The following is a 24388-nucleotide window of genomic DNA, read 5'->3' as shown; positions in this document are numbered from 1 at the left end:
CTCTCGTGAGTTTGCGTCGCATCCCTTGGGGGTGGCCTCTGTTGTTGCCGGGTTTCCGTCGCAACGGCGCCTCCTGCGAGCACAGGAGGCGCTACCTCGGAGCCTGTCCCAGTTTGGACCAGCACGAAATCCATGGACGAAGCTGTCCCCACAGACGGCGCCAATGTTCGGCAGGTCGGATACCGGACGGTTCGAGTTAGGACCCTGAGGTCAACGCTTGGGGTGGTGGAGAGGCTCGTCTGGTCGTGGTCTCCTGGTCCCGGGCGTGCGAGGTCCCGAGCACTTCGTATGGAGAGGGGGGGTGCCACCTGCAAAGACACTCCGACGCTCTTGTCAGAATATGTGCAGGCAGAAAGGAGGTGGTGTAAGAATGTCACGTACCTCGGGGGGAGAGCCAGTCTCCCCCTTATATACATGTCAGTAGTGGGCCCCTCAAGTGGACATGCCCATACCCTCAAGGACCCTGTCCCACGGTTGTGTGTAAGCCGTACGGGACGCGTGTCCGGGTCGGGTAGAGGGCGCGTTGCTGGGCCGGCGGGAACTCGGGTCGGGTTGACCCCGCGTGAATTTGGGCCAGGCCGTAACACATATAAAAGATGTAATATATAAATAGTGATAATTAATTACTGTGGGGTGAAGAGAAGGTGGAAGGAGAAGAAAAAATCGAGAAAGAACAAAGTAATATAATAACAGCGATTAGACAATGATAGGTATGTGTATAGAGAATAATAATAAGAGAAAGAATAGTGTTTGATATAGTAAGGGGGATATAATAAAAATTATAAATTAATAATTTAGAAAAATAATGAAATTAAAAATATTTAAAAAATTAAATATAAAATTAAAAAAGAAAAATAAAATATTTAAAAAATTAAAAAAAATTTAAAAATTAAATATAAAATTAAATGCTTTATTTCTTACTTTTTTTTAGCGAAACTTCAACAACTCATAAAAGTTAACGGAATAGATTGTTATAAATCAAAATGATAGACAAGATTAAAATTTGCAATAATAATACTTGATGATAATTAATTACGGACGGTCGGGTGAAGAGAAGAAAAGATGGAAGGAAAAAGAAAAAACGAGAAAGGAGAACAATGTATAATAATAATAATAATAATAATAATAATAATAATAATAATAATAATAATAATAATAATAATAATAATAACGACGACGAGACAATGACATACAGGTATGTGTATAGAAAATAATAGCAAGAGAAAGAATAGTGTTTGATATAGTAAGGGATATAATCAAAATATAAATTAATAATTTTGAAAAAATAATAAAATTAAAGACAATTAAAAAAATTAAATATAAAATTAAAAAATAAAATATTTTTAACAATTGAAATTATGCATGAAGATAGAAAGTGCTTTTAATATAAATTTTTATCTCGGCTTCAAATTAAATATGAATTAAAAATAAATAATTAAACTAAATACACTACTAGAAAACTAGTTATTACAGACGGATATTTCCGACGGATTTTATCCCACGAAAATACAGAGAAAATTTTAGAGAGATTTTTTGTCGAAAAACCAAAAAAATGGATTAGCATAAATTGCAGACAGAAAAAAAAAATCCGTCGATAATTTCGTCAAAAAAATTAGTTTTTTTCCATAAAAAATAGTTACAGATAGAAAATCCATCTGTAATTAAATAAATAAAATGATGTATTTTATTAAATTATTACACACGGATTTAATTTTTCGTCGGTAAATATTAAGGTAACCCTAATTTTATCACCACCCAATCACACTCCATTCACACTCCACACAAATCAAATGTCTCTCCGTCACCAAGTTGCTTCTTCTCTCCGTCGCACCAGCTTCTTCCGCCGCCGCTCGCGTCACAGGATCTCTCTCTGTCATCCCTCGCGTCACACGGGCTCCCTCCGCCGCCGCTCTCGTCGCGTCTGGAGCGATTCGTGAAACTCATCTCAACTCGGTGGTTATTGTTGAATGGCAAAGCTTGAAGCGAAGCTTGGAATGCTAGTTGACTCCGTTGGTAACTTCTTCTCCGGCAAAGACCAGCTTCTCCACTAACCGAATCAAATCGAATCAAACACTTTATATATAGGGTTGCAGAGATCTTCAATCTTTTGATCTATTGGCACTCCACTAACCAGGTTAGCCCTAACTCCATCCCTTGTTTCTCTCGCTAATTTTTCATTCCAAACGCGTTATTGTGCAGTGTCTTGCTCTGGTCTCGAAATTCGATTTAAAACAGTGCCGATTAGTGGTTAATTGCTATCAATTTTGTATAGTTGAACATATCTCGAGAAAAACCATCTAATTTGCTAAATATGAGAAGTTAAAGAGGGCCAAATATAATTGGAATGCTTAGAAAAAGTAGTTCTTGTTTTTTTAAGACTCTTAGGGTTTTCTGAATTCAGCATCCTGAAATCGTGATCCTTTGATTCTGCCATTACTTGTTCTTTTTTGTTCTAATTAATTGTTTATGTTTGTGGTATTATTCATTTTCAATTGATTGAACCTCGCTTTGGCTGCTTTTGGTTTTGCTTTAACACTTGAAATATCATAAAACTGAAAAGTGATAAGAACATAGTGATAAGCACAGCCTTTGTGTTGCTGTGATGGTATTTTTGCTTTTGTTTTAGTTAGCATTATCATTATTGTTATTAATATTGTTTTTTCCTAAGTATATATATATATATATATATATATATATATATATCAGACCAATTTGGAAACTGACTTAGCATGGTGGAGTGTTGTGTGTGTTGTCATGGATATTATTTCTCTCTGTTGCTACTTAATTTGATATCTCAAGATAGTGCTGCCATGACTTGTCCCATTTACTTTCACCTGATTTCTTTTTTTTCCTCTTTGTTATTCTAGTGTACGAGCTGTGACAACTGCACGTTGGTGTAACTTTCTTGTTTTCTCTCTCAAGTTATCCTTCTCAAAGAATAAAATAAATAGAAGAATCCTTGAGTTATTGTGGTTTGATAATAAATTATTTTGTTTCATTACAGATGACTGTAGTTGAGGCATATATTGGAAGGAACAAATTACATCCACCAGATGACTCATCAAAGTTAAATCCGGAAGTTTTATCCTTGATAAACGAGGGCATTGCCCAGAATACTACTGGAAATGTTTTTGTGCCTAAGGTTTGCCTTCGAACATAATTTAATAAGTGTTTCTAGGATTCCATTTTATGTTGTATAGTTTGGTGATAATTTATGTGCTCTGCTAATAACAATATCTTGTGATTCTTCAAGTTGAAAACTTCTTACAGCTTAGACATAATTGTTGATGTCGAGTCATTTAATATTTATTAACCATTACATTTGTGACTGAATTTGGTTTGGTAGGAAGGGGGAGAGGCAGAGATTTCAGGATCTCCTACAGAGAAGGCAATTCTTTCATGGGCAGTAAAAGTACCTTTGCTGTTTTTCCTCTATTATTATTATTACTCTTCCACACCTTCCCTCTATTGATTGAAGCTCAACTCGTACATATTGCAGTTGGGTATGAATTTCAGTCTTCTCAGATCAAATACGATAGTTCTCCATGTCTTCCCCTTTAATTCCGAGAAAAAAAGAGGTGGTGTTGCTGTGAAGCTAGTGAGAATTTGATATATTTGTTTGCCATTCATTGTACTTTTGAACTAGTATCAGAGTATGCATCCCTTTAGCTTTTGATGATTAACTTTGATCGTGAATGAAATGAAGTTATAAATGTGAAAGTGTTTTCTTTGTTATTATGGTCATATCACGTGCCTAGGATACTTAATTCTTTTATTGATTCATTATATTAATTTTCATCCATCATTTCTTTCGTAATATCTTGATAGGAGGGCTCTGGAGTACATACACATTGGAAAGGAGGGCTCTTGATCACGAGGGATTTGTTGCTGAGGGGCCTAATATGAATGTGGCTTTTGTGACTAAAGAGAAGGAGCTTATAATGCCCCACTTCGATAAAATTCTTAGTGGCTGCACAGCTAAGAGGGTTTTGACGCTTGCTGAGAAGTTGTTGAGCAAGGGTAAGCTTCGTGGGATAAGGATGAAACATGTGACTGTTGAGGAAGGAAAGAGTGCCGCTGAAATGATGCTTATTGGCAGTGGCGTCCTTGTTTGCCCTGTAGTGCAGTGGGACGAGCAAGTTATTAGAGATGGTGAGTTCTTTCATTACTTCCTCCAAAAATGATATGAATTTCTTGTGAATCACTATATATATATAACAGAGACAATTTGTTATAAGAATTTAGGTGGATTATGCGGGAGTTCCTTCAATGGCTTGTTATTGTGTTTCTTTAAAAATTGCCATCTATTCTTTCTATGGTAGTATCTTGTTCTTGTTACTGCTGGTTTGTTGAAACTACAACTACTGATGTAAACAATAAGTATAGGATATAGTTTCAGGAAAATATGGGCTCCTTCCTTGCTAGGATAAAGAAAAAACTCAAATTTTCTTGCCCTCATATTCGGTGGTGTAAATAGCTTGATCATGCCAAAGAATCCTTTTTTTTTTCTCATTCTTATAATTTTTTTCCTGTACATTGTAACTAACTACAAGAAGTGTATATTCTCAGTTATATGGAGCTTAACATTTTATGCAGGACAATTTTGGTTTATTGTTTGGTTAGTTTTTGAAATGCCATATCCTAATAATAATTTAACAAATTTGATGTAGCTTAATTACACTTTATATATTGATAGTTCCCATTGTCCATTTCTTGTAATAATTAGCAGATTGAATGTCATACTTTCATCTTCATGAAATGATCTATATATTTATTTATTTGTTGGAATTTCAAGTGCGTTGTGATCACATGGAAACACCCATAAACTCACTTCTTTAAAGTTTCAAATTAAGATGAAGTATCTAAGTCGTTTTTGTATAGTTGATCTTGTGTTTTACTATCTTGTATTTTAGGCAGATATTGGTCTTTCTATGGGCATCCAAGGAACTGAAGTTGCAAAAGAAAGCTCAGATATTATAATCCTGGATGATAACTTTGCCTCAGTAGTAAAGGTAAGTGTTTTATTTATTGGATTGAACATCTATTATATATAACATGTCCTTTAGTATTGGTTTACCAGAGTTTGCTTTTGGCCCTTTAGGCATAAATATAATTCACCATAAAGTTTTGCTTACCATGGCTAAGAAACATGGCAATTTTGCTGATGCACTGGGACAATTAGAATTTGACTTAACGGGAAATTTATTCCACTAAGACAGTAGGTGGATTGGTCCAATGCTAAGAACTTCTTTTGACAGGTAAAACACTCCCTTATCCTCAATATATAATTAAGTTAAAAATGATACATAAATAAAAAAGTTTTAGATCCGTTTGATTTCTCTTTAATTTTCTTTTTTATATATAGTTAATAAAAGATATTTTTGTCAAATATATATTACTTTAATCTTGAATATTATTTTATAAATATTCATAAATTTGTGTGTTGATTTTATAAAAATAATACTCTTAACACTCTCTCTCTCTCTCTCTCTCTCTCTCTCTCTCTCTCTCTCTCTCTCTCATTGTGTAGTAGTTGATTATTAGAAGACTAATTTGTGTATTCGCTCAGAGATTTTTGGTCCAATCCCTTCAACTTTTTGCTTGGAGTTAAGGTTAGTGCAATTCTTGTGTTGTAAACTTCATTGATTTCTAGGGTATTGTATGATAAATGAAATATTACTTGTGTTGTGTTGTTGCTTGTATTGCATTGAAAACATTGGTATGGTTAAATATTGATAGGATGTTGTATGATAGATGAAATATTGCTTGTGTTGGATGATTTATAGGTACTAAAAATATCGAATTCGTAAGAAATGTCTTGGCACCATGAATGTGGATGTATGATAGGTTGAATCCAACAAGAGGGGGTATTAAACCTGAGTGTGGATGTAAGACGGTGATTTTCTAGTGTACAAGGATGATATTCTCATCATTCTTCTGTTACTAGTATCCAAGCCTCTCCATGATTTCATTATTCTGTTTCTGTTTCTGTAACCGCTGCTACCATTTTCTTTCTTAGCAAGATTTTCTATGCTCTGCACCCTCTCTAAACAAGTGTATCAGATATAATTTTAATTTTAAATTAGGTAGAAGTTAGCAAATAGAATCCAAGTTGATTAAAAGGGCATGCATATGCATGAAGGAAAATGGTTCATGAGGCTTATCTGAAATTGTGTATAGTCTATGAAATCCAGGTCATTTTTTAGACTGTTGATAGCTTTTGCTTGTTAATTTGTTATTATACAGTTTTGTATATCCAGATGCTTAATATTTTTACTTATATTCTGTAGATAGTTTGTTCTTTGCATAGAAGAGAATATAGGTGAGCTGGTGCATCCGCATTGTGCTTTTTTACTTCCTTTCTTCCTTTCATCTTGTATCACTGGTATGAGTTTGTTTTCTTCTCAGAACAGAATCAGATGAAAGTTTATCTTGCTATCAATTGTATTTTATCAACCTTTTGAGTTTTGTGCATAAAATTTATGCTTGTGGCACACTTGTTATTAGGGGATAGGCAGAGGATAAGGACTAAAAATTGGAGACAGCCATATCCTGAGTCACTGTCTTAACTTGTTTAAACAATTGACTAGAGTCTCACTCATTCTCCAACCGGATCTACAACACATTTCACTGATGAGGGCTATGATGATGATGAGGATGAAGATGACACTGAAGACTATAGCTGATAGTTTTAATATGGTTAAACAATATACTAAGAATTATAGTTGATGATCAATACATTTTGTTTATGTTTTGAATTATATTGACTTGCTTGTTTATAATATTTTTCTTTTAGTTTGATAATACGATGAATTTGTTTATTTTTTGAAATATTATAAATATTCGAATACAAATTAAATAAAAATTTGTATTAAATTTATATTTATTTTGTATGAAAATAAGTTTATTTTATAATTAGAAAAATAAAAAAATCTATTTTACTTTACTGACGAATTTTCTGTCTGTAATTAGAGTGTAAGATGATTTTCTAAAGTTCAAATTACAGACAGAAAATCTGTCAGAAAATTCGTCTGTAATTACAGACGGAAAATCCGTTGGAAAATCCGTCTGTAATTACAGACGGAAAATCTGTCTGAAAATTTGTCTGTAATTACAGACGGAAAATCCGTCGGAAAGTTCGTCGCCTTTGGAAAATGGATAGAAAATTTACAGAGGAAAAATCTGTCGGTAACTGGTAAAAATCCGTCTGTAATTTTTTGACGGAAAAAAATCCGTCGGTAAATAATTTCCGACGGAACTTTTACAGAGAGACAAAATCCGTCGGTAATTTCGTCGGTAACAAAAAATCTGTCTGTAATAAAGACTAAATCCATCTGTAAATCTGTCTGTATTAATCCATTTTCTAGTTGTGATAATGTTTATAAATAGTTAATTTGTAAATAATGTTTCTAAATTTTTATTTTGATTTTATTACACATCATTTTTAATTGAATAATCTTAAAGGGTTTATATATTTATTTTTATGGTCAATAAATCTGACAGTTTTCTAAGACTAAAGAAGTTATTGATAAGAAGATGTATGATGAATTAAGAAGGATTTTTTTCAGATACACAATTTTTATAATCTCCTATTTTATTTATTAATTATTCTTATATTTTGATATTTAAAACGAAAAAAATAAGCATTCTTATTTATTCTATTTTTTCACTATTTATAAAAAAAATAAAGAACTCTTCGTATTTAGATTTATATTTTGGCCTACTACTTAAAAAAGATGAAGACAAATATGAATATCCATGATATTTAAGTAAAAATTATTTTTTACAAATAACCAACATGTATTTTAATTTATATATACTTTTTTGAATCAAAATAATGTTATTATCATTATTTTTTGAATGATATTTTAGTTTATAATAATTTTAATTTTAATAAAATATAATATAAATAAAGTCACATCAACATTAAAATAAAAAAATACTTATCTAATAAATTTGAAAAATGAATAATATATTAACAAAAAGATAATATTAATTTCTTAAAAATAATAGAAAAGTGGCTGAACAGGCACGCACGGTTGAGCTGCTAGTTATTGTTAACTATAATCTTGGAATTGAAGATTCTTTCTTTCTTTGATTTGAATTGAATTAAGAAACTAACTTGATTTAGCTAACGATTAGGATCAATTTGAAGATGATATGATTATATGATTAGTAGTATTAGCTTCATCTTCTTTTAGAAACAGTGGCAAAAGTTGAAACAAAATTTTAAAAAGGTCAAAAATTTAATAATAATATTTATATTAAAATTAAATTTATAAATATAATTATTTTTAATGTTTATTACTAATAAGATAATAAATAAATAATTTTATAAATAAAAAATATAAAATAATTTATAATAGTACTCTTCGAGTCTTTAGTGATTTGAAATCTTTAATAATTAAATCAAAACTAAAGTTTTTAGTAATTTATAATATTTATTGAATTTTTTATCACTTTATATAAATACAATAATATCAATACTTATTAGATATTTTAATATTTTTTATTATATAAAAATTAAATTAAATAAATAATAAAATATAAAATAATATTAAATTAAATAAATAAAAAATACCTAATTTTTTATATTTGAACTCAAAAATAAAAGAAGTGTTGCTTGTTGAATAAAAAGCTGCAAAATGCGAATAGAAAAGCTACTAGCAAAGCAGCGTGTTTTTATAACCGACAATTTTTATCTTTTATTTTATTAGATGATTTTTTTTATTCTTATCTTTTTTTGTTAGATAATTTTTTTATTTGATTTGATTTTATCTTTTAATTTTGATGTGTTGTGAAATCCAACAAAGGCCCACTCAATTCAATCCAAATCTAATATATTTTTAATATTTAAAATTAAAAATTATTGTGCAATAAAAATAAGAAATGAGAATTAAACTTGAGTACTTTAAGTCATAGTAAAATATTTGAATCAACTGAACTATTTTTTTTATTTTTTAAAAAATTACTACTAATTTTTTTATAAAAAGTTTGGGAGAGTCACCTCCCATTATTTCAAAAAAGCTCCGCCCCTGTTTAGGAATGAAGTAATTACTACAAATAATATATAACTAGAATGCAAATGCTAATAATCTTGATGAATTATTAATTAATCATACACGATTATATTAAATACAATCAGATTATACTCCAATCAAAATTCTAAAATTGTCTTTATATAAAAGTGTTTTGTTTTACTATTAAATAATAGATGATAGGCCAAGAAGTAATAGCTCAAATAACATAATCTCTCCATATTCAATTAAGAGGTTGCGGGTTCGAGTCTCCATATTTTCGGTAAAAAAAAAAAATAGTAGATCATAGAATTTAATTTTGATTTATTATAAAAACGTAATTTTTATCTAAAAACAATATTATTTCTTTTAATTAAATCATTATTTTTTTGTATAAATTATATTTTTAAAGTGAGACTAAATAAATATTATTTTAAAAAAATATTTTTGATAGTTTTTAGAGTAGGCCTCGTGACATAAACCTTAAATTAAGTAAACACCGATTAGTCAATCTGTTTATGCCAACAAACCACCTTTTTTTTCTTTCTTTCTACGTTAAGATTATTTAAAAAAAAAAAAGATTGACTTAAGCCATCTCTTATTAGCATCAGTACTATTATTCTGGTGCTCAATTGTCAAGATACATTTTCGTTAATTTGCTTTAATTATTTTGCCTCGGTATAATGCAATTGTTACAATAATATATCTAACTATATAAATCAGATTATTATATATGGAGTATGTACTTAATATGGAAGGACAGTAGATTGATGCCTAGTTCTTCATTTAGTAATGAATTTCTTAATCTTAATTTCTTGTACCTCATTCTTTATTAATTCGATGATTGAATTTTAATGTGCATGTAGTAAACGAGGTTAATATATAATTATTTAATTATGTTATAAATATACGAAAAATTAATCACTAATTAATCATTTTATATACAAATATATATTTTACATTTTATAAAATATTTTTTTATATTGCTATAAACAAATTTGATTATTCTAATAACGGAATTATTTAGTTCATTATTTTTTAATATTCAAAATTTAAAATTTTATTTTGTTAAAGATGATTAAACCAATAAAATTAAAATAGGGATTATAAATTACATTGAATTAATTTAAATTATATTTCAAATTATAATAGTTTAGAAAAAGAAATTTTGCTAACAGTTTTGCGAACACTGTTAAAAGTTAGAGACAATAATTAAGCATCCAAAATAAGATGTGAGCATTATAGTGTGAATCTAAAATAATTAAGCATAAATTTGTTATTAATTAAAAAAAATCAAAATGAAAGATTTTTTTTTCTATAACTAATAAACAGTAGAATTCAATTTGAATTATCCAATGAGTAAATATTCTGCACCTTCACATTATCTCCGATGATAATATTGTTCAGTGGAATAAGAGTAGGAACATGTTCGAGCATTTGAAACTTGCCATGAACCTTGAAATCATACCAAGGAGTCGCAAAAATCATAAACTCTTGATTTTCACGATCAATGTAGGCCATGCAACTAGGTAACTGAGATCTGGTTATGGAATACTGGAAAATGGGAGTCCAAGATTCTCTGACTCCATATCTTTCCATCATCCACATTGAGATAAGCAGCTCATTAAAATACATGAAGCAAAGAGAATCCCTGAATTTTAATATGGTGTCAAAATCGAAAACCCATATTGAGGCATTTCTATCAACATCTCTACCAATCCAATGAGTGCTCCATTAAAATAAGTAGGATGTTTGAACACATATGTCAAATGCCTGGGATAATCTACCTCAATATTTATCCAAGTCGATGTTCCAACTGTGTGCATTTGAACAACCATACGATGATCATGTTTAAAGATATGAATTCTCATTACCTTGTATTGGTTTGTTTTTGGGTGAAAACCAAAACACCAAGATATTTGCTCACAGGGTGTGTCAAAATTGGAGGTTGTTTTGGAAGTCTTATGAATTCACCTGTTATTGGGTTGCAAACAAGTGAAAAGTCACTTTCCTTTGTAGAACTCATGAGAAAAAGACCATTACAAGAATGCACATGAACAAGAATTCTTCTACTCTGGATTGATTTTGGATTAGGGAGAGGAATTTCAAATTTAGGATCAAGTTTTATGCTGCTACTATTATTGGGTTCCAGGACCTCAAACAAACTGAGGCAAAATAGATTGTTTCTCCTTTCATGCCATTCAATTCGGTCATATTCAACAAGGTGAAAGATTTTTGAATGGTAGTGTCGGATCATGATAGCAGGAGGTGTATAAGTAAAGAGTAACTTAGTAAAATTTGGATCAGAAATAAATGTGTTCCAATCCTTACAAACACATCTACAAATGAGAACAGATTTTATGGGAAGTCTAACAAAGATGTCAGTAATTATATCGACCGGAAGACGGGCAAAACAAGACCTTCGTATTTGGGATTTCCTGACAATTAAATATAAAATAATTTAGAGGGAGAGAAACCAAAAATTTTTGGTGTTGTTTTGTGTTACTCCATAGAGAAACAAAATATAGCTTACCTCACTCGTCGTGCAAAGAAGCATTGGAAGAGAGATTTGATTATTTTTTCCATCACTCTCACGTGGCAATGATTGTTGGGAGAAGGCAGGCACCTGATGATTGAAACAAGTAAAGTTAATGTTTTTTGAGGAGTTTATTGATTTTTATAATAACCACATTAGTTGAATGTGAAAATCAGTTACGAATTTACGTATATAATTTGTAAAGAATCTTTTAAATAATTTTTTAAAAAAATTACAAACAATAGCATTGGCCACATTATTTTCTGTTTTCATTAATCAAATAAGAATAAGATCGGACTAACCTTAGATCAAGGATATATACAAATGCCAAATACTAAAATAAAAACAATGAAGTAAATCAAAATAGAAAAAAAAAATTGGATAGAAAGAAATCACTTTACCTCAAATGGTATAATATTGAGTCACCAAAAAAAATTTGGTATAATATTTTCATACTCACCTAGAAGTCGCGGCTTCGAGTTTAATTCTTAACTTAAAAAAATGTATTCGAGAGAAAATCTAATCATAAACCTATAAATATAAAATTCAAAAAAGTATGTTAAATAGGGTTGTTACTTGTTAGGCTGCTTCTTTTTAGGAAGTAATTCAAACTTCAAATCAAATTACTTGATTCTGATTTTATTTTTAAATTTAATTATTATATAAACCTTTTAAATTTTCAATTTTTTCTTTTAAAAAAAATTAACATGAGTTAATACAAGACTAAATAAAAGTAAAAAAAATCAAGTTTACTCCTTTTATGTTCATATATATAATGCATGAAATAAATGAAACAACTTAATGATAATAACTTAAATCTACTATAATAGGTACTGTATGCAATAATAATAAAAAAAAAAGGTTAAGAGTGATATGGTTGTTACAAAGTAGTTATGCATTTAGGGGTAGTTTCCTTGCGCTCCATCTCGACATATATATATATATATATATATAAAAAGTCTAATATAAAATCCAATCCTTTAATTAAATTAAAAATATATTAAATTAAATATCATAACAAGTAAAAAATATAAACTAACCTAAACTAAAATTAAATACTATAACAAGTAAAAAATATATATATATAAACTAACCCGAGGTTCACCAAAATACATGTTAAATAGGGTTGTTATGCTTGCTTCGATTTTCAAGGAAGTACCAGTTATACCAAGAAGTGGTGCAATGGGTAGCAATTTGGATAAATGAATATGCGCCAACAAAGAAAATTGAGGGCGGGTTACTGAAACTATAGAATAGGGAATATGCGTGTAGGTGGGTGTAAAATAATAGAAAAAGTTGTTGAAGAATGTGTATGGATTTGTTGTAATTGGTTTTTGTTTATGGATAAATTATTATCTTTGTTTACAAATATTCGAAATTAGTAAAGATATTCATAATAAAAATGAAATTTATCTTATACCATTATATATACCCGTGAAAAATAAGATTATTTTGATAAAATTATGTATAGTCTAGAAAAATATTAAAAATTTTTAAAGGATTCAAATCCTAAAAGAGCCTAATAAAATAAAATTTGATTAATTTTTTTTATTTGCCCAGGCAATTATAATGTTGGTGAGAATATGATTTTTTTTTCTATTTGATGCAATGTTGAGTAATAATAATGAAAAAAAAATATTGGTAAATATATATAATATGAGATCATACAAAAAATTTATTTAATTCAATCTACTTTTATTATAAAAAATATGTTGAATACTGTAAGATTGTTTAATTTGGGTAAATAACTTAATTAAACTTCTTTTGAAAAAATAGCTTAAACAATAAATGACTATATTAAAAATAATTTATAAATAAGTTATTTTGTGTTTAGATTTTTAGTTCTAAAAGTGCTTATTTTATAAAAATGTAGTAAAAACTAAAAAGTAGTAGTATTATGAGAGAAGTCATTTTTTTAAACTTCTCTATAAGCTTTTAAATAATTTCTTAGAAAGCCGCAATTTAATTTTGAAATTTGCACCAAACATTAATACTACTAATCTACTACTTTTCATAAATCAAAAACTAAAAAAAGTTACTTTTGAAACTTCCCAAACAGGCCTAGTGTTGCACATTAACCGCGGCTTTTAAGGGTGAAGTCTACATAACAACCATACTAGGATTGCTAGCTTAATGTGAAAATTAGTTATGAATATAATTTGTAAATAAATTTCTAAATAAACTTTATAAAAAACCACAACCAATAGCATCCACCACATTATTTTCTGTTTTTAATAAGGAAAATGTTACTTATATAATAAATTTTTTATTTGTTTTATACTTTCAGTTATTTAAAATTTAAATTTTGAATTCAAAATTAAAATTGAAAAGAAGATATTCATTTTAACCTCTTATAAAGTTATGAAAGATGATCTTTTTTTCTCTTTTGTTTTTTCAATTCTTCTCCTCACTCTTGTTCTTCCCCAATTCCCATTTTTTTCATTTTCCATTTCATCTCTTTCCATCTCATAAGTTTCTTCTTCCTTTTGATTTCGCACAAAAATACATAACCAAACCTTGAGTTTCAATTCCGCAGAAGGCTCAACCACGGAAGAAATAAACTGGTACATATATACTAACTCCTTTTCTTTAGATCTCTCTTTTAAGTTGGTGATAGTTAATGGAGTATGCTTCGAGCTTTATTTATTATTTTTATTTTTTCGTTCGAATTAGTTTTGAGACAGATTCCTATACCAGATAGTTTTGATTCCCTCGCATTTCTCTTTGAAATTTTCACACCCAGAAGGTTTATGTATAACAGGTGGATTTGGTTCAGTATAATTCGGTTTCAAAAATTCTCGAACAACGATTCTCTATTTTTCTACTTCCTTTGCTTATTCAACTTTTTGATCGACTCATTCCTTGGTTCCGTTTTCTGATTTCTGCTCTTCCCAAATAATGTTCAAGTTGTGTTCTTTCACGTGTTTATTGTTAAAACAAGGGGAGATTTCATTTGGATTTTATTTAGGATAATCAAGAATGGAGGATCGAAGGACTAGAACACGATACCGATATTCTTTGTTCTGAATTCTTGATGCACTCATTAAATCCAATGAAATACAAGCTCTTCCTATTTTTGATACCATGTAATCAAGCTCTTCGGATTAAATTTTTTTTTTTCTCTATTTATTTTTGTTATCGTTTTTTCTTCTTTTCTCTGAGATTTCAAATTTTCAATGCTGTTTAATGTTCTGATTAGCTTATGTTTTTTTAAAATTCGATTAGGTTGGAAAAGCTGGTGGTGCTAGGTGAAAGTCCATGTTCGATGCTGTGAGCAAAGCAAATTCTCTTTTATTATTCTTCTTTCTTCGGATAACAATTATTTCCAATTTTTGGTTGTTGTTTTAGGATTTATTCTCTAATTCATTATATTATCATTCTTCGGGAAAAAAGCTTCATATCAAGCAAATGCTAGAGAATAGACTAGCATATGAGGAGGATATACGGGCCTACAACAAAGGATTGATAATTGCGTTGACTCAATATTTTGATTCTCTCTTATATTGTGATTCATACTAATCTTATGGTTGAGCTCTTAATGTTTTAGAATGAGAGTGGAGATTCTAATAAGTCAAAATCTGTGGTGAATGACGATTATGATGATGAAGAGGTGATGAAGCTTTGTAATTTATTTGAAATAGATTCTGACAGTAGTTGTTATTGTTTGTTAATGAGTTTGAAATGTTCTTATTTTTTATAGAGGATGAGTGAAGTAGCAGCTATGGTGAAGGAAGAGGCCTTCGAGTGGGAGGAAATAATTTCATTCATCATCAATCTTCATATAGTTTTGGGAGTTGATTGACAATATAGTTTGATCATCTTAATTTTCTGCTTACTTTTATGTGTGAAGATCATAAAATTTGAAGTTTAGTAGGGTTCTGTAATTACCATTTATGTTTGAACAAGTTCTTTAGTAATTTTTTCATTCAAAAATTTAGAATCCTCAACTCTATTACTTTTTATTTCTCCGCAACTTTATTTATTTTTAACCTTGAAAGAGATTTAGTTTATAACTTTGTCAAAGAATGTTTATAATTCTTATGGATAAGGTTTAATTGTTATACTTAGGAGTACTAAATCTTCTTAGGATACTATTGAAAGAAATTTTTGGCAATCTAAGTTTACTAACTAATTCTTTTTTATTTAGTCCTCTTCTTGATAGAATTTTTCACTTATATGTTTATTCTGTTTTTGGATTTGAAGAGTCAAAGAAAGACTTTGTACCATTGCCTCGCGATTATTTTATTTTTGGGATATGTGATTTACTGTCAAAACTTATATTTCATTGTTAAAATGAAAAGAATAAGTTGATTAGTATTGGAGGTTAAGAGAAACGAATTTTAAAATTCAAAAGAATGATTTTAGAATTAATGTAAAAGAGAAAAAAAAATATTTTATTGTTTCTCGAGCATAAAAAAGATATAGTCATAATGTTAATAATAAATGTGATAAAACTATGTATATGTAATTGATAATTTTTAACTCTTTATCCAGAGAATCAAATAAAATATCATAATAGAATAATAAATATTTGATGAGATGAATTATTTATTGGCTAATTATATAATACATATTTATGTATAGAGATGCAAGAATTTGTTGATAAGTGTGCAATGTATTAGAGGCAGGGAAAGTTGGGCAAAGCTTTGAAACCTTGTCTGTCTTGGTAGTTGAAGGAGGAGCTGGCTAATGAAATAAGCTAATAAAGAGCCAATGGTAGTTGAAGGAGGAGCTCGCTAATGGAATAAGCTAATAAAGAGCCAATGTTACAAATCCTCAAATTTAGAGAGGTGGGCTGCGCCTTTGTTTTAGTTTTTTATTTTTGTTCATCAGTGGTGGACTTGTTTAACATAATTGGACTTATACATCTTGTAAGCTTCTTCCTATGGATGTTATCTTCTTCGTTTTTCTAGGTCCACATCATAGCAAACAAAAAGAAGAAGATCAAGGAGAAAACAACAACAACATCCAATTGCTATTGAGAAACGAAGAGATCTACATCCAACAGCACCGCCACCAACCGAGGGTTCGAGATATGGCCTGATCATCATCAACCAAGCTACTACTCCTTCGGTTTGGGTCCATCTAGTGAGAGAAACACCACCACAAACCCAAGCGACGACGTTTCGGTGTCTTTCTCTGATGAGTCGAATCGGATCGGGTTCACCGTGATCTGGTCTTCTTCGTCTGGATCGAGTCTAGGAAGCGGCACAAATTGCAGAGACTGCGTTAACCAAGCCAAGAAAGACTGCCTCCACCTTCGCTGCCGAACCTGCTGCCGAAGCCGAGGGTTTCAATATTCTACTCCAATTCAACACAATCAGAAGTAGAATCGTCGACCCCCATGGTTTTTGCTCTATTGAGTTTTATGCGTGTATAATTTCATTCACTAATGATTATGTTTGTTGTTGTTGTTACTATGCAGAATGCGATTAGTTTCTTTTCCTTAGATTTATCATTAATTAAATAATTGAAAAAAGATTTTAATAACTTTATTTCTTTGATTAAATAGAATTTATTTATTGTAAAATTTTATATTATTCTTAAAAATTTAACACAATAAATTTACTACCTATACTTTGAAATGAGTTTAGTCCATAAAATTCAAATATAAGTAATATTACACTTTACACCTGCATATATTTTTATTATTATTATTATAGTGGTGTTCATTTGAGAAATTAAATTTAGTTTATAATAGTATTAAAAAGGTCCTATTTACTGTTTTATGCATTTAAATACTTTTTTTTTCAAAAAAATTATTTTACATACAATTCAATTTTAAAAATATATTCAGTGATAATTCTAGGTAATATATTATTTTTATTTTTTTTTCAACAAAACAAATTAATAAAACTTACCTTATTAGTATAGTATCATTTTTTTTTTTGGGTCAATGGTATTATTTTTCATTATCCAATTATACAACTTTAATATATATCTACCTAAATTAACTTGAAGTCAACTTAGACAAAAAATATATTTTTAAGTCAAAGAAATTGCCCAAAGCATTAATAAAATGGGTTTCTTTCCTTTTTTTTTTTTTCAAGATAAAAAAGGTATTGAAACATGGGTTTTTAATTATTTTTTCCTATTCCGTTAACAAAATGCAAAATATTTGAGGTCCAATTCATCTGTTGGGATATCCAATTTATTATTGTCAAAGCCCACTCCAGATGTCCAACAGCTAACATTTACATAGACAGCCTTGGCTCCATAGTAGCTAGAATCTCGATTTAACTCTTAAAATATTCTGATATTACGATTTTAAATGATTTTATCGATTTTATGAAATTTGTACTAAGTCTGACGATTTTACGATTTAAATCTTGTTAAGATTTTACGTTTTACGTTTTTTATTTATTTTTTCGATTTCACATAAAATCTCGATTTTCTCTACCTTGCTTGGCTCAACCATAGCTACCATCCACGCCCGACAAGCCCTGCCAACACCTGTACCAACTTGCATCTGCCAGAGCCACGTGTCGATCTGGTAGTAAAGCAAAAAAAATTTCTGTATATCTGTATCAACTTGCATCTGTATCGGAGAGTGACCCTTGTTTATTTTGTGATAAATTTTTTAGTTTCTATTTTTTTTTACAATTTTCTTTCTATTATAGTAATTAACTATGAACATAACTTACATTATGTGTTTCATGGTTGCATATATTTGTTTATGAATATATTATTCTTTTAATTATTGTATTATATATGATATATCATCTCCTTAATAAACTATTGTTAATCTAACAAATAATGTAAATACTATTTAATTTATTATTACATTTATTCTGTCTAAAATTAAATCTAAGAGAAGACTGTCTAGGAAGTAATATTATACTTTGTTATCTTCAGACAGGTTTTTAATAATGTTTTATGATTCCATATTCTTTATATTTTAATGGTGAAAGTAATTCTTGCACTATATGATTCAGTGATTGTTACGCCATGAAATATAATTTTTTTATTTAAAGCTAGATTATTTATATTCATCAATTAGCTTTGCATAGAGAATAATTGCATGTGGTTATTTTATTCATGTCCGTACGTAACACAGATCCCTGTTCTAGTTTAAAATATAAAAGTTGGTTAAAGTAAGTATTCCTTCTAAAAAGTTACTGTAGCAATCTCCAATAATAGAACAATATCGCATCCAAATTATGAACTTATGATAATCTAATGATAATAAAAGATAAATAAACTACATCATCCTAAAATCAAATGAAACAAAAAATATAATAGTTTTAGTTCTTAATCTTATTTTTGGTACTTTTAAATAAATATGACCAAACTAATTAACTTAAAATACAGAAAAACAATAATAAATTAAAACTAAAATTGAAAAAAGAAATTAAAAGTGTTATTCCATGGTATTTAGAAAGGAAAGGACTATTACTATTCTCTTTCGTATTTACGAAACAAATTAATATTTACCATTAAAAATATTTAATATCTTTTAGAGAGTGACTATTGTGTGGATATAAAAAATTATCTACATTTGTGATGATATGCCTTAGAATATAGTTGTTAAAATTAGATCAAACTGACTGATGAATCAGACCTTAAGCTAATCCGTTCTAATATTCTAAAAAATTTTAACATACCGGTAGTTGGTCTGAGGTTGTTGTGTAATAAGAGTGATGTGACGATTCGAGAGATGAATGAACTACTTCATTTTCAGATTGATCCTGGAATCAAAGGAAAAAAATAGTTTTAGTTCTTATCCTTATACCAAAATAAATTATTTAAAAAAAAATAATATTGTATCATATAAAAAATATTAATTGAAGTAAAAAAATATAATATGATATTAATAATTTTACTCTAAAATATATTTTTAAAAATATTATCAACAAAACAGTCTTTAAATAATTTAAAAATATAACAAAAATAATTCATAAATATTATATTTTTTTAAGTAATAAAAAAACTTCATATTTAGTAAATGATTTATCTATTAAATATAAAATTTTTTGACAATATTTAAATAAATAATTTAGAAAATGTAAAAAATCAAAGCTCTAAATTTTTTTACTTTTTAAAAAGATATAGTCATTCATAAAATTATCAAATTTTAATAATAAAAAAATATTTTTTAAATTTATGTATTGTACAATAAAAAACGTCAGTTTCATAGTCACTCAATTTATTAATCTTTAGAAATAAAAGATGCAGCTTACACAGTGTGTGTGTGTGAGAGAGAGAGAGAGGGAGACGATGAGAGACCATTGTGCGAAAAATGGTTGGAAATAAAAAAATACAACTTACATGGTGTGTGTGAGAGACAGAGAGAGGGAGACGATTAGAGACCACTGTGCGAAAAATGGTTGGAAATGAAAAATGCAGCTTACACAGTGTGTGTGAAAGAGAAAGGGAGACGATGAGAGACCACTGTACGAAAAATGATTGAAAATGAAGAATGCAGCTTACACCGTGTGTGTATGAGAGAGACGATGAGAGATCACTGCACAAAAAATGGTTCGAAATGAAAAATGCAGCTTACACATTGTGTGTGTGAGAGAGAGGGAGACAATGAGAGACTACTGTGCGAAAAATGGTTGGAAATGAAGAATACAACTTACACAGTGTGTGTGTGTGAGAGAGAAAGGGAGACGATAAGAGACCACTGTACGAAAAATGGTTGGAAATGAAAAATGCAACTTACACAGTGTGTGTGTGTGTGAGAGAGATGGAGACGATGAGAGACCATTGATAAAAAAATGGTTGAAAATGAAGAATGCAGCTTACACAGTGTGTGTGAGAGAGAGAGGGTGCAAAAAATGGTTGGAAATGAAGAATGCAGCTTACACAGTGTGTGTGAGAGAGTGTGGGACGATAAGAGACCACTGTGCGAAAAATGGTTGGAAATGAAAATTGCAGCTTACACAGTGTGTGAGAGAGAGGTGTAGACGACGAGATACCACATTGCGAAAAATGGTTGGAAATGAAGAATGTAGCTTAAACAGGGAGATGATGAGAGACCATTGTGCGAAAAGAGACTACTGTGCGAAAAATTGTTGGAAATGAAGAATGCAGCATACACAGTGTGTAAGAGAGAGAGAGAGGGAGACGATAAGAGACCACTGTGCGAAAAATGGTTGGAAATAAAAAATGCATCTTACACAGTGTGTGTGTATGTGTGTGGGAGATAATGAGAGACCACTGTACGAAAAATAGTTGGAAATGAAGAATGCAGCTTACACAATGTGTGTGTGAGAGAGGGAGACGATGAGAGATCGCTGTGCGAAAAATAGTTGTAAATGAAGAATGCAACTTACACAGCGTGTGTGTGAGAGAAAGGGAAAGGATGGGAGACCACTGTACGAAAAATAGTTGTAAATGAAGAATGCAGCTTACACAGTGTGTAGGTGAAACAGAGACGATGAGAGACCACTGCGCGAAAAATGGTTCGAAATGAAAAATGTACCTTACACAGTGTGTACACGAGAGAAAGGGAGACGATGAGAGACCACTGTGCGAAAAATGGTTGGAAATAAAAAATGCAGCTTACACAGTATGTGTGAGAAAGAGAGAGGGAGACGATGAGAGACCACTGCCCAAAAAATAGTTGAAAATGAAGAAAACAGCTTACACAGTGTGTGTGAGAGAAAGAGGGTGCAAAAAATGGTTGGAGATGAAGAATGCAGCTTACAAAGTGTGTGTGAGAGAGTGGGAGACAATAAGAGACCACTGTGTGAAAAATGGTTGGAAATGAAAAATGCAGCTTACACAATGTGTGTGTGAGAGGGTGAAGGAGACGACGAGGGACCACTCTGCGAAAAATAGTTGGAAATGAAGAATACAGCTTACACAGTGTGTGTGAGAAAGGGAGATGATGAGAGACCACTGCAAAAATGGTTGGAAATGAAAAATAAAGCTTACACAATGTGTGTGAGAGAGACAGGGAGACGATAAGAGACCACTGTGCGAAAAGAGACCACTGTGCAAAAAATGGTTGGAACTGAAGAATGCAGCTTAAACAGTGTGTGTGACAGAGAGAGTGAGACGATGAGAGACCACTGTGCAAAAAATGGTTAGAAATGAAGAATGCAGCTTACACAGTGTGTGAGAGAGGGAGACGATGAGAGATCATTGTGCTAAAAAAAGTTGGAAATGAAGAATGCAGCTTACACAGTGTGTGTGAGAGAGAGAGGGAGACGACGAGAGACCACTGTGCGAAAAATGGTTGTAAATGAAAAATGCAGCTTACACAGTGTGTGTGTGAGAGAGAGGGGGAGACGATGAGAGACCACTGTGCGAAAAATCGTTGAAAATGAAGAATGTAGCTTACACAGTGTATGTGTGTGTGTGTGAGAGAGAGGGAGACGATGAGAGACCAATGTGCGAAAAATGGTTGGAAATGAAGAATGCAGCTTACACAGTATGTGTGTGTGAGAGAGAGGGAGACGATGAGAGACCACTGTGCGAAAAATAGTTAGAAATGAAGAATGCAGCTTACATAGTGTGTGTGAGAGAGAGGGAGACGATGAGAGGCCATTGTGCGAAAAATGGTTGGAAATGAAGAATGTAGCTTACATAGTGTGTGTGTCAAAGAGAGGGAGACGATGAGAGATCACTGTGCAAAAAATAATTGAAAATGAAGAATGCAGCTTACACAGTGTGTGTGAGAGAGAGAGAGAGGGAGACGATGAGAGACCACTATGCAAAAAATGGTTGGAAATGAAAAATGCAGCTTACACAGTGTGTGTGTGTGAGAGAGAGGGAGACAATAAGAGACCACTGTGTAAAAAATAGTTGGAAATGAGGAATGAAGCTTACACTGTGTGTGTGTGTGTGTGTGTGTGAGGGAGAGGGAGACGATGAAAGACCACTATGCGAAAAATGGTTGGAAATGAAAAATACAGCTTACACAGTGTGTGTGAGAGAGAGAGAGGGGGAGACGATGAGAGACCACTGTGCGAAAAATAGTTGGAAATGAAGAATGCAGCTAACACAGTGTGTGTGTGAGAGAGAGGGAGACGATGAAAGACCACTGTGCGAAAAATGCTTAAAAATGAAAAATACAGCTTACACAGTGTGTGTGTGTGTGTGAGATAGAGGGAGACGATGAGAGACCACTGTGCGAAAAATAGTTGGAAATGAAGAATTCAGGTTACACAGTGTGTGAGAGAGAGAGAGAAGGAGATGATGAGAAACCACTGTGCAAAAAATGGTTGGAAATGAAGAATGCAACTTACACAGTGTGTGTGAGAGAGAGAGAGAGAGGGAGATGATGAGGGACCATTATGCGAAAAATGGTTGGAAATGAAGAAAGCAGCTTACATAGTGTATGTATGTGAGGGAGGGAGACGAAAACAAACCACTGTACGAAAAATAGTTGAAAATAAATAATGCAGCTTACACAGTGTGTGTTTAAGAGTGAGAGACGATGAGAGACCACTGTGCGAAAAATAGTTGGAAATGAAAAATGTAGCTTACACAGTGTGTGTGAGAGAGAGATAGAGACGATGAGAGACCACTGTGCGAAAAATGGTTGAACATGAAGAATGCAACTTACACAGCGTGTGTGGGAGAGAGGGATACGATGAGAAACCACTGTGTGAAAAATGATTGGAAATAAAAAATGCAGCTTACGCAGTGTGTGTGAGAGATAGGGAGACGATGAGAGACCACTGTGCGAAAAATGGTTAGAAATGAAGAATGCAACTTACACAGTGTGTGTGTGAAAGTAAGGGAGACGATGAGAGACCATTGTGTGAAAAATAGTTGGAGAAGAAAAATGTAGCTTACACAGTGTGTGTGGGAGAGAGAGGGTGCGAGATGATGAGAGACCATTATGCGAAAAATATTTGGAAATGCAGAATGCAGATTACACAGTGTGTGAGAGAGAGAGATAGGGGGAGACAATGAGAGTCCACTGTGCAAAAAATGGTTGGAAATAAAGAATGCAACTTACACAGTGTGTGTGTGTGTGTGTGTGAGGGAGACGATGAGAGACCACTATGTGAAAAATGGTAGGAAATGAAGAATGCAGCTTACACAGTGTGTGTGTGTGTGTGTGTGAGAGAGAGAGAGAGAGAGAGAGAGAGAGAGCGGGGGGGGGGGGGGATGATGAGGGACCAATGTGTGAAAAATGGTTAGAAATGAAGAAAGCAGCTTACACTGTGTGTGTGAGAGGGAGGGAGACGATGACGGACCACTGTGCGAAAAATGGTTGAAAATGAAGAATGCAGCTTACACAGTGTGTGTGTGAGATTGGGAGATGATGAGAGACCACTGTGCGAAAAATAGTTAGAAATGAAAAATGCAGCTTACACAGTGTGTGTGAGAAAGAGATAGAGACGATGAGAGACCACTGTGCGAAAAATGGTTGGAAATGAAGAATGCAACTTACACAGTGTGTGTGAGAGAGAGGGAGATGATGAGAGACCACTGTGCGAAAAATGGTTGGAAATAAAAAATGCAGCTTACGCAGTGTGTGTGAAAGATAGGGAGACGATGAGAGACCACTGTACGAAAAATGGTTGAAAATGAAGAATGCAGCTTACACAGTGTGTGTGAGAGAGAAATGGAGACGATGAGAGACCACTGTGCGAAAAATGGTCAGAAAAGAAAAATGCAGCTTACACAGTGTGTGTGTGTGAGAGAGAGAGAGAGGGAGGGAGGGAGACGATGAGAGACCATTGTGCAAAAAATGGTTGGAAATGCAGAATGCAGATTACACAGTGTGTGAAGGAGAGAGGAAGAGATGATGAGAGACCACTGTGCGAAAAATGGTTGAAAATGAAAAATGCAGCTTACACAGTGTGTGAGAGAGAGAGAGAGACGATGAGAGACCATTGTGCGAAAAATAGTTGGAAATGAAGAATGCAGC

The 24388-nt window shown here is 31.4% G+C and overlaps 1 protein-coding gene and 1 long non-coding RNA gene across 17 annotated transcripts; both read left to right on the top strand.

Moving 5' to 3' along the window:
- The first annotated feature begins 1753 nt into the window (after window positions 1-1753).
- LOC107645578 (calcium-transporting ATPase 9, plasma membrane-type-like) lies at window positions 1754-6804 on the top strand. Of its 16 annotated transcripts, none has more exons than XR_015886055.1 (9): window positions 1754-2134; window positions 3005-3142; window positions 3347-3412; window positions 3500-3578; window positions 3829-4152; window positions 4918-5258; window positions 5531-5612; window positions 6291-6322; window positions 6508-6804. XR_015886055.1 is itself a non-coding variant. In XM_021103821.2 (7 exons), exons 2-7 carry the CDS (start codon window positions 3005-3007, stop codon window positions 5105-5107), a joined length of 708 nt encoding a protein of 235 aa, XP_020959480.2. In that variant the 5' UTR covers window positions 1754-2134; the 3' UTR covers window positions 5108-6804. The 16 variants fall into 16 exon arrangements, 3 of the variants coding, with proteins under 3 accessions (XP_020959480.2, XP_020959478.2, XP_016205116.2); XR_015886053.1 differs by having other exon boundaries at window positions 6291-6385; XR_015886058.1 differs by lacking the exon at window positions 6291-6322 and having other exon boundaries at window positions 4914-5012; window positions 5102-5258; window positions 5534-5612.
- A 7150-nt stretch (window positions 6805-13954) lies between these two features.
- LOC110263125 (uncharacterized) lies at window positions 13955-17043 on the top strand. Its single transcript, XR_002348214.2, has 4 exons — window positions 13955-14117; window positions 14779-15163; window positions 15254-16343; window positions 16467-17043. It is a non-coding gene; the product is annotated as an uncharacterized LOC110263125 (long non-coding RNA).
- The last annotated feature ends 7345 nt before the right edge of the window (window positions 17044-24388 follow it).

The sequence above is a fragment of the Arachis ipaensis genome, chromosome B6 (genome assembly GCF_059453495.1).
Source record: "Arachis ipaensis isolate K30076 ecotype BB chromosome B6, ASM5945349v1, whole genome shotgun sequence".
NCBI classification, from domain to species: Eukaryota; Viridiplantae; Streptophyta; class Magnoliopsida; order Fabales; family Fabaceae; genus Arachis; species Arachis ipaensis.
Note: the sequence above shows the minus strand (reverse complement) of the source record. Positions and strands in the feature narration are given on the sequence as shown.

Excerpts from the sequence above, each read along its gene's own strand:
- LOC107645578 (XM_021103819.2), top strand. The coding sequence starts at position 3,005 with ATGACTGTAGTTGAGGCATATATTGGAAGGAACAAATTACATCCACCA. Across the intron at positions 3,143-3,346 it reads GAAATGTTTTTGTGCCTAAG|GAAGGGGGAGAGGCAGAGAT; the intron begins GTTTGCCTTCGA and ends TTGGTTTGGTAG. Across the intron at positions 3,579-3,828 it reads TAATTCCGAGAAAAAAAGAG|GAGGGCTCTGGAGTACATAC; the intron begins GTGGTGTTGCTG and ends ATATCTTGATAG.